Source organism: Podarcis cretensis, assembly GCF_951804945.1.
Source record: "Podarcis cretensis genome assembly, chromosome: 15".
Taxonomy (NCBI): Eukaryota; Metazoa; Chordata; class Lepidosauria; order Squamata; family Lacertidae; genus Podarcis; species Podarcis cretensis.
The window spans coordinates 8,309,424-8,327,133 of record NC_137185.1 but is presented as its reverse complement, the minus strand read 5'-3'; the positions used below and the strand labels follow the sequence as shown (position 1 = coordinate 8,327,133).

The following is a 17,710-nucleotide window of genomic DNA, read 5'->3' as shown; positions in this document are numbered from 1 at the left end:
CCTTGACAGATTAGAGAACTGGGCCTAAACAAACAAGATGAATTTTAACAGGGAGAAATGTAAAGTATTGCACTTGGGCAAAAAAAATGAGAGGCACAAATACAGGATGGGTGACACCTGGCTTGAGAGCAGTACATGTGAAAAGGATCTAGGAGTCTTGGTTGACCACAAACTTGACATGAGCCAACAGTGTGACGCAGCAGCTAAAAAAGCCAATGCAATTCTGGGCTGCATCAATAGGAGTATAGCGTCTAGATCAAGGGAAGTAATAGTGCCACTGTATTCTGCTCTGGTCAGACCTCACCTGGAGTACTGTGTCCAGTTCTGGGCACCACAGTTCAAGAAGGACACTGACAAGCTGGAACGTGTCCAGAGGAGGGCAACCAAAATGGTCAAAGGCCTGGAAACGATGCCTTATGAGGAACAGCTAAGGAAGCTGGGCATGTTTAGCCTGGAGAAGAGGAGGTTAAGGGGTGATATGATAGCCATGTTCAAATATATAAAAGGATGTCACATAGAGGAGGGAGAAAGGTTGTTTTCTGCTGCTCCAGAGAAGCGGACACGGAGCAATGGATCCAAACTACAAGAAAGAAGATTCCACCTAAACATTAGGAAGAACTTCCTGACAGTAAGAGCTGTTCGACAGTGGAATTTGCTGCCTAGGAGTGTGGTGGAGTCTCCACACTCCTGCTGCCTAGGAGTGTGGTGGAGGTCTTTAAGCAGAGGCTTGACAACCATATGTCAGGAGTGCTCTGATGGTGTTTCCTGCTTGGCAGGGGGTTGGACCTGATGGCCCTTATGGTCTCTTCCAACTCTATGATTCTATGATTCTTTAAGTTCTCAACATTCTTAACACAGCTCAAGGTTGTCATCTTGAACTAGCCAGATGTTTAGCTGAAAATCTATCACAGCCAGTCCATCAAAATAAGACTTTAGAGCCGTCTTGCCCCAAAATGGTGTTCCTTTTTGGGCGACGGCAACCTTGGGTTTAAGGAGCCATTTGGCCCCCAGCTTGTATATCTGAGTTTCTAACACTGGAAGTTTCAGAATTTGCTCCCATGGGCTGTAGTAATGGAGACCAACTTGGATGCTTCAAAGGAGGTTAGGCAAATGTGTGGAGGATTGTGCTGATGCACTCGCTGTGAGCTACTCCACTGTTGGAGGCAGAACAGTCCTGGGTACCAGTTGCTAACAGTCACAAGTGGGGTGTGTGTGCTGTTGCACTCGGATCCTGGTTGTGGGCTTCTCTTTGGGGCATATGGTTGGGCCACTTTAGGAAGAGTGGATTAGATGGATCTTTGATCCAGCAGGGCTCTTGATATGTTTTTATTGAAATGGGGGACCTGTTGCAGGACTCCCATCTCACACCAGCCTCGATTGTTGGCCATGTTGACGGGCCGATGGGAGTTCAGCAACATCTAGAAGGCCACAAGGTTCCCCCCACTCCTTGTTGCAACGCTTTGCCCAAAAAGAGACCGAACAAGGCTGATACCCGCCTGGAATCTTATTACCCATTTCCCGTAGGGAGACTTCTTTCTGGACAAGTGAAAACACGATCCTCTGCTTGGCTCCTCTCCCCCCAATGCACGGGAAGGGCATGCAAATCACTGACTGTGCCTAGACTCGCAAATATTTCTAGAATTTTTGCAAATTGCCATTTTTGTCTCGTCGGGTGCCACATGGCCAGCGTCAATTTGCCCTTGTTCCATTTGTGCAAGGACAGAGAACTGTCTGCTGTCTGGAGTGCCTCTCCCCACTTGCCCCCCCCACCCCGGCAAGAATGTTATTTATTTTTTTTACTTGCTTATAAAAAGCAATGGGTATGTTGGGCTTGGTGAGCAGGGTTGGTGGGGTGGCTATAAGAAGTGAGCGGTCTCAGGAACCAACTGGACAGATAAGTGATGGGGACACAGGAAGCTGCCTTCTACTGAGTCCTTGGTCCATCTGTTGTTGACACTGACTGGCAACAGCTTTCCAGGATTTCAGGCAAGGGGCTGTTCCCAGCCCTACCTGAAGATGCCTGTGATTGAACCTAAGACCTTTTGCATGCAAAGCAGAGGCTCTTCCACTGAGCCAGATCCCTTCCCACACATTGCCCAAGGCTTGTTATTTCTCTTTTGATGTGCTCACGCTCTTACGTTTTTACTAGTTTTCTATTCTTTGTTTCCATGTTTGTCTCACTGTAAGGTTTGTTGGGGCGCAGTTTCATGGAAGTGGGACGCGGGTGGCGCTGTGGGTAAAACCTCAGCGCCTAGGACTTGCCGATCGCATGGTTGGCGGTTCAAATCCCCGCGGCGGGGTGAGCTCCCGTCTTTCGGTCCCAGCTCCTGCCCACCTAGGAGTTCGAAAGCACCCCTAAGTGCAAGTAGATAAATAGGTACCGCTTTATAGCGGGAAGGTAAACGGCGTTTCCATGTGCTGCGCTGGTGCTGGCTCGCCAGAGCAGCTTCGTCACGCTGGCCACGTGACCCGGAAGTGTCTCCGGACAGCGGTGGCCCCTGGCCTCCTTAGTGAGATGGGCGCGCAACCCCAGAGTCGGACACAACTGGCCCGTACGGGCAGGGGTACCTTTACCTTTACCTTAGTTTCATGGAAAAGCAGTATTAAGAGTCTATTCCTTCTGTCTTTAGACAGCTTTGCTTAGTTGCCTGGTGCAGTTTTCTTACTCTCCTTTGGCGACTGCGTGTTCACAGTCTTCCTATGAAATCCTTGGCATTGTGGGAAGGATGCTTCTAAGTCATGGCAAGGGCTTGGCTTGGTTGCTGTAGCCTTGCCTATTTCTGGTGTAGCGTGGGATGTATTTTGAGACAAATCTGGCAGTGTGTACCAAAAACAACTGAGATCATGAGGATGGTGAGTGGTGGTGACTTCCTAAGCAGGGCTGCAGGGGAAAGGTCAACCAGATATCTACACTTATTTTATGCCCCAGCTGGAGGTGGAGGTGTGGTAGACTCTTGCTGGGTTCTGAAGCTCCATCTCCCTTTGATACAGCTTATTCAACTTTGCAGCTCATGGTTGAAGTTGTTAGCCCAGCAGCATCTGAACACAGCCACAAGTTCTCCATTATCAGATGGAACTTTGGTCTGAGCCAGCTGGGTCCTTATTATGTACGTCTCCTAATTTTTCTTTTACTTTTTTGTTTGAATTATTTTTTATTAATTTCCAATAAAAAAGAATTTTTAGTCATACATTTTCAATACAATCACAAATACATATTTTTGACTTCCATCAGTTCATCTGTGAATCCTCCGTGTTCTCGTCTTTATACTGCAAGTTCTAAATTTGTCATTGTCTTTTATCTTAAAATCCACCTACTCCCCCTCTTCCATTTTTTAAAATGTTTCTATACATATTTCTTCACAAAGCTTCCTATAAACCCACAAACGTTATTTGTTCATCACATATGCTTTTCATATAATCCACAAATTTACTCCAGTCCTCGGTGAACTTGTGATCTCGTTGGTTTCGGACTTTCCCTGTTAATTTATCTACCGTATTTTTTGCACCATAACACTCACTTTTTTCCTCCTAGAAAGTAAGGGGAAATGTCTGTGCGTGTTATGGAGGAAATGCCTATGGGTGGCATGCCTACGGATTTTCCTCCTCTAAAAACTACGTGCGTGTTATGGTCGGGTGCGTGTTATAGAGCGAAAAATACGGTAGTTCTGCGTAGTCTGTTAATTTCAATGCCTCCTAATTTTTCCACCCATCCCCTAGCTCTAGTTTCTTTCAGATACATGAATGAAGCCAATTGTGAGCATTGGGATTTCATGGTTCATTTAGCTGCTCGAGATGCATTAAGGACTTAAATCAGTTGTCTTGAGCTTGTCCTTCTGGATTGGTGAAGAAAGCTGCCTTAAAAAAAATAAAATGCTCTGACTCACTTCAACTTCATCAAAGCTGTCGACAGCTCAGGGAACCCTGCATTGTGTTCTGTGTTCAGATGGCTGGTCCCAGATCAACAGAGGCTCATGCCTTGCCAGAAACACTTTTGGGCTTCATCTCTAGTGAAAATAAAAGTGTTAAATTGTCATCACCATCCTTTTTTTTATTGCCTTCTAAGCAACCTTCTCAAGGCTATTTACACCTAAGATTATTGAAATAGTTAAAATTACAAAACCAGATATATTTAAAGCAAGACTGAAACCCTAACAAGTAGATGCTCGTGGCAAAGTCCCCTTTAGCCACCTGAGAAAGCTTGTCAGAACAGAAATGCCTTCCGTTGTTTCCGGAATAAACTTGGCACTTGATTTGTTTGCTTTGTGTGTGCCTCCCCTCACAGTCTTGTGAGCGCAGATAGGATCACCGAAAAATCTAAACTTCCTCGTTCTGGTTGCCTCCACTAATCACCGCAAGTCTTCCACTGATATAACAATCTTTCCCAAACTTTGGGTTCTTGAGATATTTGAAGATGGAGATATGGTAACCATCTTCAAATATCTCAAGGGCTGTCACATGAAAGGGGGAACAAGCTTGTTTTCTCCTGCTCTGGAGGGTAGGACTCAAACCAATGGCTTCAAATTACAAGAAAGGAGATTCAGACTAATCATCGGGAAGAACTTTCTGACAGTAAGGGCTGTTCGGCAGTGGAACGGTCTCCCTCCGGAGGTTGTGGATGACCATAAGCAGAGTTTGGATGACCATATGTCATGGATGCTATAGTTGAGATTCCTGCATTGCAGAGGATTGGAGTCGAAGACCTTCGGGGTCCATTCCAACTTGACAATTCTATGATTCTAGCCCTGCTGGATCAGGTCCACCTAGTCCAGCAGTTGACTTGCCACAGTGACCAGCCAACTGTCTCTAGACAGCCTGCAGGCAGGGCTTGAATATGGCAGCCTCTCCTGAACACGGCTTTCCAGCAGGTGACTTATCAGAAATGTCCTTGGTGTGAATATGGAAGTTCTATCTCACTGCTGTGGCTAATAAGTCTTATCGGCGGCTCTCCACCTCCCTCTACCGAGTCATACCATTGGCACATCAAGCCCAGTATTGTCTACACAATGAGATCTTCTGCTGACTGATTTACAGTAAGTGATTTGCGCTTGTCCCCTCCTAGCTATGTTTGGGCATCTAATGGTGGTTTTCTGACTGAAGTAGGTGGTCAGCCTTGAGGTAATGGAGCCCCGCCCTTGTTTCAATAGAGATACCCTTCCCTTTACTTTCCAAGGTGTAGAAGGATGAGCATGTTGAACTTTTTTTCCCTACCAGTCCAATTTCTGTGGAGGTTTCTGTTTAAATTGCAGCAAATGCAACAGTCTCATGGTACCCTTTTAAAGGCAAACGGGTTTACCGCAGCCTCGGCTGCCGTGTTTGCTGTCCTCCATTGTTGTCTTGGGTGCTTCTCCTTGTTTGCTTTAATGCCAGACTGCTTTTATTTGTATAATTCGGGGCAAAGTACACCTGAATCTCGGTTTAGTCCCCAAATAATGCTGTTGTTGGGCACGGCCTGCGGCTCACACAGTCGGTAGCAGGGTACAAGTTCAGTGGCAAGCGTTTGGTTTTTTTTAATTTAAAAAACCCAAATAATTCTCCCGCTGTCCTCCATTTTACAACCCCGTGGCATTGGCGCAGTGGCAGCACCCTACTGTCCTGGGCAGCAGCTGAGCCTTTCTCACACCTGCTTCACCCCTAAAAGTGTCTCTCCCACCTGGAAACCATGTTTTTATGCCACAATTTGTCTCTTTCTCCCCCTCCACCCATCTGCTAATATGTGCTAAGACCTATTTTATGTGAGAGGAGCTCAAAAGGTGTCATTTTGTTTTAGTTGCCATTTTGCTGAGCGGTTGTAATTGTGAGGGCAGAGCTAGCCTTAAAATTCTGGATTCGAGTTCCTGTTTTGCCTGCCTCCTTGTGATAATTTTTTAATGAAAATACGTGGTTCGTAAATATTTAAATAGAAGTAAAATCCGTGCCTCTGAACTTCTGAGGGCAAGGGCTCCATTTGTAACACAATCCCCACTTCAGAAGCGGAGCCCAACTAATTTCTCCCTGCTTCCCTTTTGCTTCTCCTCTTAATGTTGTCAAAGCGGCTGAAGTTAGCTGTGCTTCGTGCTGGTTCGACTGCATGCAGGTGATTCTCCAGCTGCCCAAGTAGAAACCCTAGAGAAAGACAGGACTCTGTTCTCTGACCTTGCAAGTAATTTGTAGCTTCCTTGTTCCAAAATATGGATTCACCTGAGAAATAGGAAGTCCGCTTCCCCCCCAAAACATAACAAAAGCTAGCATACCAAGTTAGCTTTATCTCTTCTGGAATCTCCAGCTTCTGTGTGGCTTATAAGGCAGCTCATATGCCCTTTGGCTATTTTTAGCGTGGAAAAAATTTCCAGGCCCCTGTGACTTCAGTTTTTAATGCAACCGGGTCCTATCCGGCATGCCTCTTCACCCTGGTGGCTGCATTCCCTGACACTGTGTCGCACATCCTTCTAATTCCACTGCATTACACAATTATATCGTTATGTGATTAGGGGGAGAAGGCTGTGAAATTTTAAAGGTGCTTCCTATTGAGAATCTTCTCTACGCCCACTATGTTGACCTCTTGCTTCCTTCCGGGCTTTTTCTTTTTTGCTCCTCTGGTTCTCGGTTCGACCTACCATCTCACCACTGAGGACTAGAAACTTGGTGTTTTATGCAATTAAATGCAGAGTGCAAATAGCCTTAATCCAGGGAGGGGAAAGAATACGAGCTTGTTAATATTGCGCTGTTGTCTTGGCACTTTGTGGTACAAATGCAATCTTCTTGCATCCCTCTCTCATCTCCCATTCCAAAGCCTATGAGCTGTCCGGGCTCAACAAGGACTAGTTTCTTGGATATTTTCACCTCCCAGTTCCAGAAAATACGTAAGCCCCTTTCTCTTAAACTTCTGCCAAAGTTCCTTGGAAACCTAACGGTGGTGTGGATAATCATTTTTGTCTGTGGACTGTGTGAATGAGAGCCAGACAGTGTATGCAAAATTCATGATACTGATCTCCTTAGCTCAGGGGTCGCCAAAGGCTCATGGACAAATTTGGGTTTTGGAGCAAGTGTTGTGGGTACTTGCTCCCTCTGGTCACATCTTTCACCTTTCCCCCAGATCAGTTCTCCCCCCCCCCAAAGAGGGAAGGATTGCACACAAACATACAAATTTTGCATTTCTGCACGTTCTGTGTGACAGTCAGAATGAATAGAATTTCCGAGCCCTGATAAGCCTATAGAGCTGAAAGAGGAGGAGGGAAAGAGCATTGCTTGCCCAAGTTCCTCCCCTTTTGTGTAATTTTTAGGGGGGGGGAGTTACCACCAAAGGAGCAGCGAGTTTTGAGGGAGGCGGAGCTCAGAAGCTTTTGGGGCCCTCAAGGACACTGTTGTGGCTGCAGAACGCGACGCTGGTTCCTCCTGTCTCCCAGTGTTTGGGTTTTAATTTGAAAGCACTTTGATGGGCCTGACCTGAATCCAGGGAAGGTTTCAACCCTTTCACCCCAGGAGATAATGCACCAGCAAATGGGTGCTCCATGCGTTTGTGCATTTGCCAAGTGCAGAATCCTTGAGTCTACTGACGACACTGGAGTCCCATCCCAGGCTTGGGAACAATGCCAGCATGTGCAACACAGCAGCTTGCCATGTATGCGTGTGCTGAAGTGAACACCAGCCAACTTCTTCCTTTCTCAGATCTTAGGCAGAGCTGCCTTGTCCGCCCCTTAAAAACCCTGCACAACTAGTTCGTTTCGGCCCTTATATGGATCCGCTTACTGCAGGGTTTGTCCGTTCTGGAGGGGAGCTGGGCTTATTGATTCTGCAGCACGTAAAGGAGGAATTGGGGGAAGAAAAAAACCAACTTCCAAAGAGATCTGGTGCTATTGTGCCCACCCAACCCCATTTAGTAGATGTGAACCAGGTGTTCAATGTCTAGCGGACACAAAAAAAATTTCCAGGCAGAAGCTGCAGGCAACACAGGAAGAGTATATTGCTAGAAGGGTGTGTCTGAATCTGACCCAGTGTGCAATTTCAGCTCATTGCCTCAGGTGGGCATGGGGAACAAGTGGCCTTCCAGATGTTGCTGAACTACAACTCCCATCATGCTCGCTGGCACTGATGGTTCAGGAACATCTGGAGAGCCACATGTTCCCAACACCAGACCTAAGGGAATTGCCTACTGGAGGAGGGAGCAGGGGACTATCCCAAGTTCTCATTGAGGTGGTAAATCTGTATCTAGAAGAAGCATTTCCATCCTTGCTTTCTACATGCAGGGATATATATATTTGCTGCCTTAGAGAGGAATATTTTATAGAGTTGGAAGGGATCCCCGAGGGTCAACTATTCCAACCCTCTGCAGTGCAGGATGCTGTTAATGCATTCTTGAATAGCATTGCATGCCAATTATCCCCGACACTTGGAATTTTAAATTCCCTTGTAAGCAAGGGTGTCTGGAAGGTAGGGAGAGAAGCAGCACAATAGGGGAAGAGCAGAGGCTGGTGCAGGGCAACACAGCTACTTCTTGGGGAATCGCAGCACCTTTTGCATGCATATAGAATCCCACCCCACTGCCCCATGCCAAGTTTCTAGTCCTGTTGTGGGTGATTTCTAGTGAAGTTTCCAGAAAGTTGGCTGAATAGTGAACTGGGGAGGTGTCGTGAATGTCTCCTTGCCCACCTCCCTTAATTAGAAACAGATCATATGCAGTGTAAGTTTTCGTAAGAGCAGGGTTGATGAATCTGTGGCCCTCCAGATTTTGTTGGACTCCGTCAGCCCCAGCCAGCATGGGAGTTGTAGTTCTAGCAGCATCTGGAGAGCAAGTGGTTCCCCACCCCTGTCCTAAATGTCTTGGCACTCTTTTAATTTTTGAACAGCTGCTGCCTTTTCTGTCCTCTTGCAGTCCTGAATGCAAATCTACGCTTTGCAGAATCAAATGTTATTGGTGCCGCATCTTTTATTATTAGAGATCTGTTTCATGCTGCTGGCCATCGTAATTAATGGAACCTCCATGTTCAGTGGCAGAATATCTCCGAAACTCAGAAGATGGGGGGGGACAGCAATGGGAGAGGGCTGTTGTCTATCTCCTTCCCTTGTCGTGTGCTTCCTGGAGGCATGAGATAGCTCAGTTGGTAGAGCACGAGGATCTCTTAATCTCAGGGTCGTGGGTTCAAGCCCCACTTAGGGCAAATCATTCCTGCATTGCAGGGGGTTGAACTAGATGACCGTCGTGGTCCCTTCCATCTCTACAATGCTATGATTCTGTTATATCTGGCTGACCTGTGGGAGAGAACTGATGATGAACTAGAAGGACGTCTGTCTGATCCTGCTGGGCTCCTTTCATGTTCATGCGCTGTGATGCACTCTCAAGCCTTCAGCTGCAGATGGTTTATAAACTTAAAGCTGCTTTAGCTCTTCTTCTTTTGGTTGCTCAGTTTTATTCCCAGCATCTCCAAAGGGGGGTGGGTAAGAGGATTGCTTTGCTCTTGAATGCTTCATTGCTTCATCACACATAAGGGGGAGAGCCTGCCTTTGGCTTCTGAGAACCTGAGTCCTGACAAAATTGCTGGAAAAAGCCCAACTTTGGTGGAATATTCACAAATGAGAGGCTCTTGTGTCTTGGGAATCACCAGTCCTCATGGCTCAATAATAATAATAAAAATAAAAATAATAAACTGGAATGTTACAAGCAATTTTTAATTTATTTTTTAAAGCCCAGATTGTTCCTCCAGCAGCTCAGATCAGGGCTTCGCACCTGCTTTGTCTCAATGCAGCCTTCTTCCCTCGCCCTCCTCGCATGCTTCGAATGTCTCTCACTCAGCTTACCTTCTGCTTTCTTACTTCTGGAAAGTGTCCTGGGTTCCCCTTGGAGAGCCCTCAAGATGCCATCATCATTAAATGGCAATAGAAGAAATCCCTGCAGATTTTCCTCTGTATGAGAGAGAGAGAGAGAATCTTTTTAGAAAACTCCATAAGCACCTTGTCATCATAGTCTAGTTCCCAGTGAAGTGGGGCAAGCCTGTGTCTGTGCTGTACCCCTCCAGACTTTTGGGTTGGGGAGGGCTCTTCCATAGAGCAACAAAGACCTCGTCCTCTGCATGCAGAAAAAGAGCGGGTCAGGCACTTTCCCCACATGCAGGCTTTTTGCATGCAGGGAGTGTATTTAGTTTGTATGGAAGATCGTTCTGACACGTAAGCCTCCCCGCTCCAAGTCTATGAGGTACAGCCGGGACACAGGCTTGCCCCACTTCTCTGAGAACTAGACCTTGGAGCTGATATTCCTGGTTCTACACTTCCAACCTTGGGAGGACGAGTCCGTGCCCTTGGAGACACCCAAACTCTGCTGGCTGCCAATGTAAACTGTGAGAGTGTTCTGCAGCAAGCAGCTCTCTGAATGGGCAGCTGTTTACCCCTGACATTCCAGCCACAAGGCCCACAGATTCTCCTCTGTTAAGGAAAGGAATGCCAGCCTTGTCTTTTTATAACTCAAGGGGAGCTCTTGCTCAAGTAACAGGTTGGGCAGAATACAATGTGAACCTCAATTTTTGTCACTTATCTTGACTGTGGAATATTCCTGTTAGGGGTAGATCCACTGAAATTAATGGGCATGAGTAAATTGGGTCCATTAATTCCATTGAGTCTCCTCTGAGTAGGACTTAGCCCTGATTCTCATGAAGGCAGGGATTTCCAAATTTATTTTAGATGGAAGCTGATGCACAACAGATAGACCACGTCCCCCGTTGTCCAGCCTTTCTTGTGCCGTACAGTTTGTTGTACAACATTCAGTGCAACAAAAAGCACTGTGTGTGTGTGTGTGTGTGTGTGTGTGTGTGTGTGTTGTTCTGTTCTGTTGTGGATCTATGACGAACATCTCTGATGCATGTTGCTGTATTTGAGATCCTTATCTGCAACTATAAACATTTTTGCTCCTGTAAACCAAAAGCGAATAATCATCATGTGATCTTTATGGTCTTGAGGTCAAAATGAAGATCAGGGGCTACTGGGCAGAGCATGGGGGGAGCACTTGAGAAGGAAGATTATGGAAAGGTGACCAGCACAGTATATCGAACCAGGTGTTTGCAGCACAGATTTTCTTCTGGTGGGTGATTTCCTCTGCTTGCATATGTTGATGGTGCATATTTCATGGTCAAAGGTGGGGATGCATGTTGTCTTTGATTTGAAAGTAGTAGTCCAAGCATTCAGCAGGGCTCAGTTATGCGGGGAGGCAGAGGGTTCCTTAATACAGTGGTGCCCTCCAGAAGCCGTTGGACTACAATTCCCAACATCTCTGGCCTTTGGCCACGCTAGCTGGGGCTGATGGGAGTTGTAGTCCATTCACCTCCATGGTTGGAGGCAGTATTCTTCTGGATAATACTGGTTGCTGGGAATCGCAGGTGGGGAGAGGGCTCTTGCACTTGGGTTTGTGCTTGTGGGCTCCCCCTTGGGGCATCTGGCTGGCCACTGTGACAATAGGATGCTGGACCATTGGCCTAACCCAGCAGACTCTTCCTATATTACGTAGGCCAGTATGTTGGCTGTTTCTGCTTTAATACCCAACATTCCCCACTTTTAGGCAAAATATGCCTCCTAGATCCTTCAAAGCCTAGCAGCTAAACCGACTGGGCCACTCTGACCCACTGCAACCCATTTTTATTTCCATTGTTATTTTGTAGGCCTCTATCATGTTGCCTACTACTTGTTAGGATTTTTTTTTTTAAGTATTGATCATGTGGCTTATTTTGTATGCGAGGAGCTGCCTTTGAACTCTTTCTAGGGAAGAATCTTAAATGCTTAGAATATTCACAGCCAAGTCTTCATAGAAGGTTCTGCATAGTTGTAAATCAAAACACGCTCCCTTCCCAATTCCTAAAAAACCTGCTTTGCGCCCTCAGAGGTACCTCTGAAATGTTAGCAGGCATCACCCCCCCCCCTTCCAAGGGTGTTTTCGTAGCCCTTGAGGAGTAGAAACTTTATTTTTTAAAAAAATCTTGAGCTATTCAAGATGGAGAAACTAGACTTCTGAGCTTCTGCGGCTTGGATGCCTGATTGCAGGCTAGTCTTGAGTGTTTCTGAGCACTGTTGGTGTGATCCTGGCTACACAGCCTCTCATAATGGCAAGGCCACAAGGTTTTGGTGGCGTTTTGGTGAATGCTGGGCAAGCTCAGCCGCTCAGTTGTTAATGTTGCCAAAAATAATCCTTTGCCAACTTGGCACTTCCTGGATGTTGTCCTTCCCATCATCTCCAGCCAGAGTGGCCAATAGTCAGCGATGGCGGTCAAGGAATGCTGGAGCATGCCAGCTGGCTTAGATGTTCTCAGAACAGTGCGAGGAAAACTGAAGCCTTTAACGTGACGCTCTGTGTTTTTGTTTCTTTTTGTCTCTAGGTGTAATCGCTGAGGATCTGCAAAATGGCGCTCCGCTTCCGCACCTTGCTGCCCTTTGCCATCCCTGGAGTGCTGGCGCTCATCGGGTGGTGGTGGTTTTCTTCACGCAAAAAGGAGCGTGCGAGCAATCACGACAGGCGAGACTTGGCCAACATAGAAGAACACAGGATAGGCTCCCCCAAGAAAGAGCCTTCCGCTAGAGAAGGGGTGCCGTTGAACAGCCAGCCGCCCCTGCCCCCAGAAGCCAAGCGGCCTGCTGAACCAGCCTTTACCGTCGAGTCTTCGGCAAGCCTGCAGGCCCCTTTGGAAAGTGGCGCTCGGCGCTGGGACCCCCCAAGAGACCGGCCTGTCACGGCAAAAACAACCATTGAATCCAACAGGGTTCAGGACGACAGTGAAAAACTGGAAGTGACGGGGTGCCGAGATGTACCTAGATCCCCCGCACAGGAGCCTTCCCTTCCGGGTGCCCAGATAGCTGACGGTACCTGTGCTGGTGAAGCGTCTATCGAGAGGCCACTGGCAGCCACTCGAGTGGCAGACCGGGTGCCATCACCAGTCTCGACGGCAGCAGCTCTGCTAGAAAAGTCTTCTAGTTTAGAGAAGTCTGGGGATAGCGGTTTGGAGGAGGTGGTCCAGGATGATGCACCAGAGAAGCCTTTGAAAGAAGGCCTCTGTTCTGTGGCAGCCACCTCCTCAGATGCGGGTTCTTTGGCCGCCCCATGCTCCCAAGTGGCAGATGATGCGGTTTCTCAACCCTCTGTGGATGCCGCTGGAAAGGAAGAGATTGGTGGTGGCTGCACTTCTGCGGCGGCCACAGAGATGGAAGCGGAGGCTAAATGCGTCAAACCTGCTAGCGCAGAATTGGCCCAGAAAGAAGAGACGTCCAGTTCGAACGCTGGTAGTACGTTGAAGCGCCATGGATTTGGAGATGTTGGCTGTAAGGGGAGTTTGGAGAAAGCGAGGGTGGGAGGCATCAGCTTAGACAAAGAAGAAGTCGAGAAGATTGAGCAGGTTGCCATACATATAATTTCCAACGTCATCCAGGCAGCCACCGAGGAAGTGCTTTCTGGGTCGGTCAGCGACGTGTCGGATAGGATTTCTCAGATGGCCATCCGGGTTGAGAAGATCTCCGTGGCAGCTGCCGGCCAAGCAGAGTGCAGCAAGGGCCACGGCTGTGTCGCTGAGAAGGCGGCGGCCGTAGAGGTGACTCCCCTGCTGGAAGAGAACGTCAACCGCCACGCCATGTACTCAAGCCACTTGACGCACGGCCTCTTGGGAAACCCAAGCCACGGCCTCTCCAGGGACTCCAGAAGCGCTGAGCAGCCTGCCGGCGACCCAGCCGCAAACCACGAAGATGAGTTGGAAGACGCTCAGACGATGACAGAAGATTCTGGCTGCAGCGCCTGCACCTCGGAAGATGGGGCGAGTGCGGAGGACCTCTTGAAAAGCACCTCCTCTCCCGCTTTGGGGCAGCGCCTGGATTTGCTGAACATGCCCGCGCTCAAAGACTCGGAACACAAGCTGGCGTCCAGCAAAAAGCCTCCCTCCTCCCCTACGCTAGCGGAGAACAAAGTGCCGTACAGCAATGGAGTGCTGAAGGATGACTGCCCCCATCGGAGGCACGACCAGCCGTGGTCGGCAGAAGCGGATGCAGACAACTCAGGGGGTAAGGATTCCTGTGTCCTGGTTTTCTTGCATGTGTCCTGTTTCTTGTTTTTTCACCAAATTTATTTGCAGCATTAACTGCCCATCATCAAAGATTCCAGGGTTGTGTAAATAAAATGGAGTCCTGCTTCCTTGGAGAGCTATGGGCATCTTACACTGGGCTGCTCTGGGTGTAAAAGTAAGGGTTTGCTTTCTCTCCTTCAAAATACATAAACGCTAGAATTTTGGGGTCACTCTAGAAATGTATTGGCAGCAGATTCGGGGCACAGCCAAAAGTCCTGCTTTTCTCAGCTTGTCATGAATGTGTCAGGTTTGCTATTGTGAGATGTAGAGGCAGCTTAAAAGGCTTTAAAATGGAGTTTGGCTCTTTCATTTGTTATTGTTAGGTCCGATAACTTAAGTGGAACCAGTGTTGTCAGAGGAGCTGTCATGGTGCTTTCCTGATGTATGTATGCATGTTGACTCTATATCTCTTCTGAAGGAGCCCAGGACGGCAGACATGTCCACAATTTAAAAACAGAATGAAAGCATTCTAAAACTGTTAAAACACTCTTAAGCTTCTCTGGGGAGGGCACTTCACAACCAGGATGCTACCACCAAAAAGTCCCACCGCTCATTAGTTGCCTACATGCCTCAGGTTGGTATGGGCATCTGGAGAAAGGCCTTTGAAGATGATATTGAAGTCTGGGCAGGTATATCTGGAGGGATATGATCCTTCAAGTAACCTGGCCCTGAGCTGTTCAGGGCTTTGAAACGTTAATACCAGCACTTTGAATTGGACCTGGAAATGGGCAGAAAGCCAGCACGGATGGTGTAGCCATGCATGTTTTGATGATTTTTTTTTTCAGTAGCATATTTTAGTGACATGGGTTTATTTTTAAATTTTCTGTGTGATTTGTTTTGTACTTGTAAACTGCATAGAAGCTCCATTTGGCTTTTAAGCGGTATGTAAATTAATTGTTTTTATTATTGTTGTTGATGATGAGGATGATAACATATTGTTAGGTGTTCCATCTCCCCTCACCTGCAAGATCTTTTGGTAGAGGTCTGGACCCAGATATATTCTTAAAAGGTCCCCTTTTGCTGAATGGTGTTTATTTATATTTATAGACAGAACTGGCAGCTCAGGAGGCCCCGCAGAACTTGTTCACTCTGCTGTAAAGTATGTGTGTATGTTAGATTTACTAGAATTATCAAGGTGGGTTAGCGTGAACAGTCCTTAAACTCAAGATGACTTTAGAGGAGTTTTTTTTGGTGAACCAACGCAAACCTCTCACAATATTGCCTTTCTCTTAGACACAAGGGGCAGCTAGCCTGCAGCCTTCTTCTATCTATTGTTGGCCACCGAACTCCCATCAGCCCCAGCTGATGGGATTTGTAGTCCACAAGCATCAGGAAGGCAGTAGGGTCACATTATCTAAATGTGTGTAGAACTTCAGCCTTGGTTTCTAGTGTTTAATGCTGTATTGATGGCTGTGTTTGTTGAAGGCAATGAACACCCTGGCTCAGGCTGTTTTGGGATGGGGGTCTTCCCCTCCATGACTCTATGCCAAATCATTCCTCACCTGAGTTTCTTTCAGTAGCAAAGTGGAAAATTTGTAAGGGCCCTATGGGTTCTTGAACATTCACTTTCAGGAGCATGCATGTGGGAAGATGCAGGCTATACATAAGCTATACATTTAAAGCACATTCCACCCCCTGCAAAGAATCCTGGGAGCTGTAGCTTACCTCTCGCAGAGGGTTGTATCCAGTTCTAGCCCCACTCAAGAGTAGACCCATTGAAATTAATGGACATGGCTAACCTAGGCCCATAAATTTCATTGGGTCTATTCTGAGTAGGCCTTGTCTGCATACAACACAAGGAGACAATTCCCATAGTGTGTGTGTGTGTGTGTGTGTGTGTGTGTGTGTGTGTTGTAGAGGGGAGAGGTGCTTTAAATGTATGGTGTGCCATGAATGGAAAAGACCCCCTTTCCCTCACCCTGCTTTGTAGAATAAGGAGGATCCTGTTTCAGAACTCCTGCTAGGTGTGTAGTTTCGCCCTGGCTCTTAATACTTCCTCATATTTCAAACTTATTTATTTATGTATAAGATTCTGTAACGTGCCTCAGAGCTGCGGAACTTATCTCTCTTTGTAGGTTCGGATGTAAATAGCATGGATTCAGTGGACATTGGCTGTGCCCTCAGAAATAAGGACAGCTGCCAGAATTCGAAGACCGGAGCAGATTCTAATAAGACAGAGCTTGTTATCTGGGAGATAGAGGTACCAAAGGTAACGCCCCACATTTCTGGTAGAATCTGGCCTAACCAAAGTTTTGCTTCATACCTGAAAGTGTGTTGACTATATTTACACATGGCTGTATCAATGCAGAATCATTCAGACGTAATGGAAACATATAAGACATGCCAAGCAGGAATTGTTGAATACATCTTCATATTAATCCTGTCTCCCCAAGGACTTGTGGATGAGCACGCATGTTTAGACATGGAGGCGTTTGTGCAAGCAACTGGGATTTTGGGGGAGCTTTCAGGGCCCATAAGAGAGCAGGTTGGAGGAGAAATCCTGGAGACAGTTTTGCTCAAGGCGTTTAAAAATACAGAGAAGTAGATGGGTGGTAGTGAGGGGCTTCTTTGGGTGTCTTACTGCAGCCTGAAGAAGCTCATCCTGGAGGGGAGTGGCCTGGCTAGTGTAGAAGCTTGGAAGAGTAGCTGACTTGTTGTAAGAAGATGGTGCATGGAGCTAAGCATAAAGAGCATAAACACCATAAGCAACTTGAGAGAGCAAATGCTTCTCAAAATAATAAAAAAGAGGATGAAAAAGTAACCCCTCTTGGCACAGAGCCCCCAGCAAGTCATTTCTCCTGACTTCAGAACTCAGAAGGGATCTGATCTGATCTAGCTCAGCGTTGTTGACATGGGCTTGGCAGCAGCTCTCCCAGCCATCCCTGGAGATGCTGGAGAATGGACCTGGGACCAGAAAAGCTGATGCTCTGTCTGCTATGACTCTTCCTCAAACTCTTTTGAGATGGAGCTTCAGCCTGACAGGTGGTGCTCTCCAACGTCTGCTTGGAGACCTCCAGTGAGGGAGACCCCAAACAGGGCCCACTGCAAGAAGGTTTTCGCAATGTTCAGCCAGGACGCACCGACTTCGGCTTCATTCTGTGTGCAGAACGTTCCTTCATGCTGTTTTTGTTCCCTGCAGCATTTAGTCGGGCGGCTGATTGGGAAGCAGGGGAGGTACGTGAGCTTCTTGAAACAAACGTCCGGTGCCAAAATCTACATTTCCACACTACCTTACACCCAGGACTTCCAGATCTGCCATATAGAAGGTGAGTGGGTGGGATGGCAGATGGCCGAGCGAGTGGTTTGGCTGGGTCTCTAGCAGGGTGTCTAACCAAGAGGTTGTGTCTAGGGAGCTGCCTTTCCATGGGTCCCCTGTTGGAGGAAGTATGCCTCTGCACACCAGTTGCAGGTGGAATCCCGGGTGCGGAGAGGGCTGCTGCGCTCAGGTTCTGCTTGTGGGGCTTCCCTTGAGGACAGCTAGGAACATAGAAAGCTGCCTTTTGGGCCATCGGTCCACCTAGCTCAACATTGTCTACACTGACTAGCAATTGCTCTTTAGGATTTCGGACAAGGATTTCCTTCCAGGTGTCATGGCCTGGTTGGATGCAGAGGAATGGTGGGAGGAACCAGCCGGGGAACTCCCAAGGGAAGAA

The 17,710-nt window shown here is 47.5% G+C and overlaps 1 protein-coding gene across 4 annotated transcripts in view; it reads left to right on the top strand.

Moving 5' to 3' along the window:
- AKAP1 (A-kinase anchoring protein 1) overlaps positions 1-17,710 on the top strand; it is a 44,004-nt gene that overhangs the window by 15,620 nt on the left and 10,674 nt on the right. For all 4 annotated transcript variants that reach the window (XM_079955517.1, XM_079955516.1, XM_079955515.1 and 1 more), the window contains 3 exons: positions 12,330-13,995; positions 16,133-16,266; positions 17,197-17,323. In XM_079955517.1, the coding sequence (XP_079811643.1) occupies positions 12,354-13,995; positions 16,133-16,266; positions 17,197-17,323 (1,903 nt within the window). In that variant the 5' untranslated portion in view covers positions 12,330-12,353. The remainder of the gene's footprint in view (positions 1-12,329; positions 13,996-16,132; positions 16,267-17,196; positions 17,324-17,710) is intronic.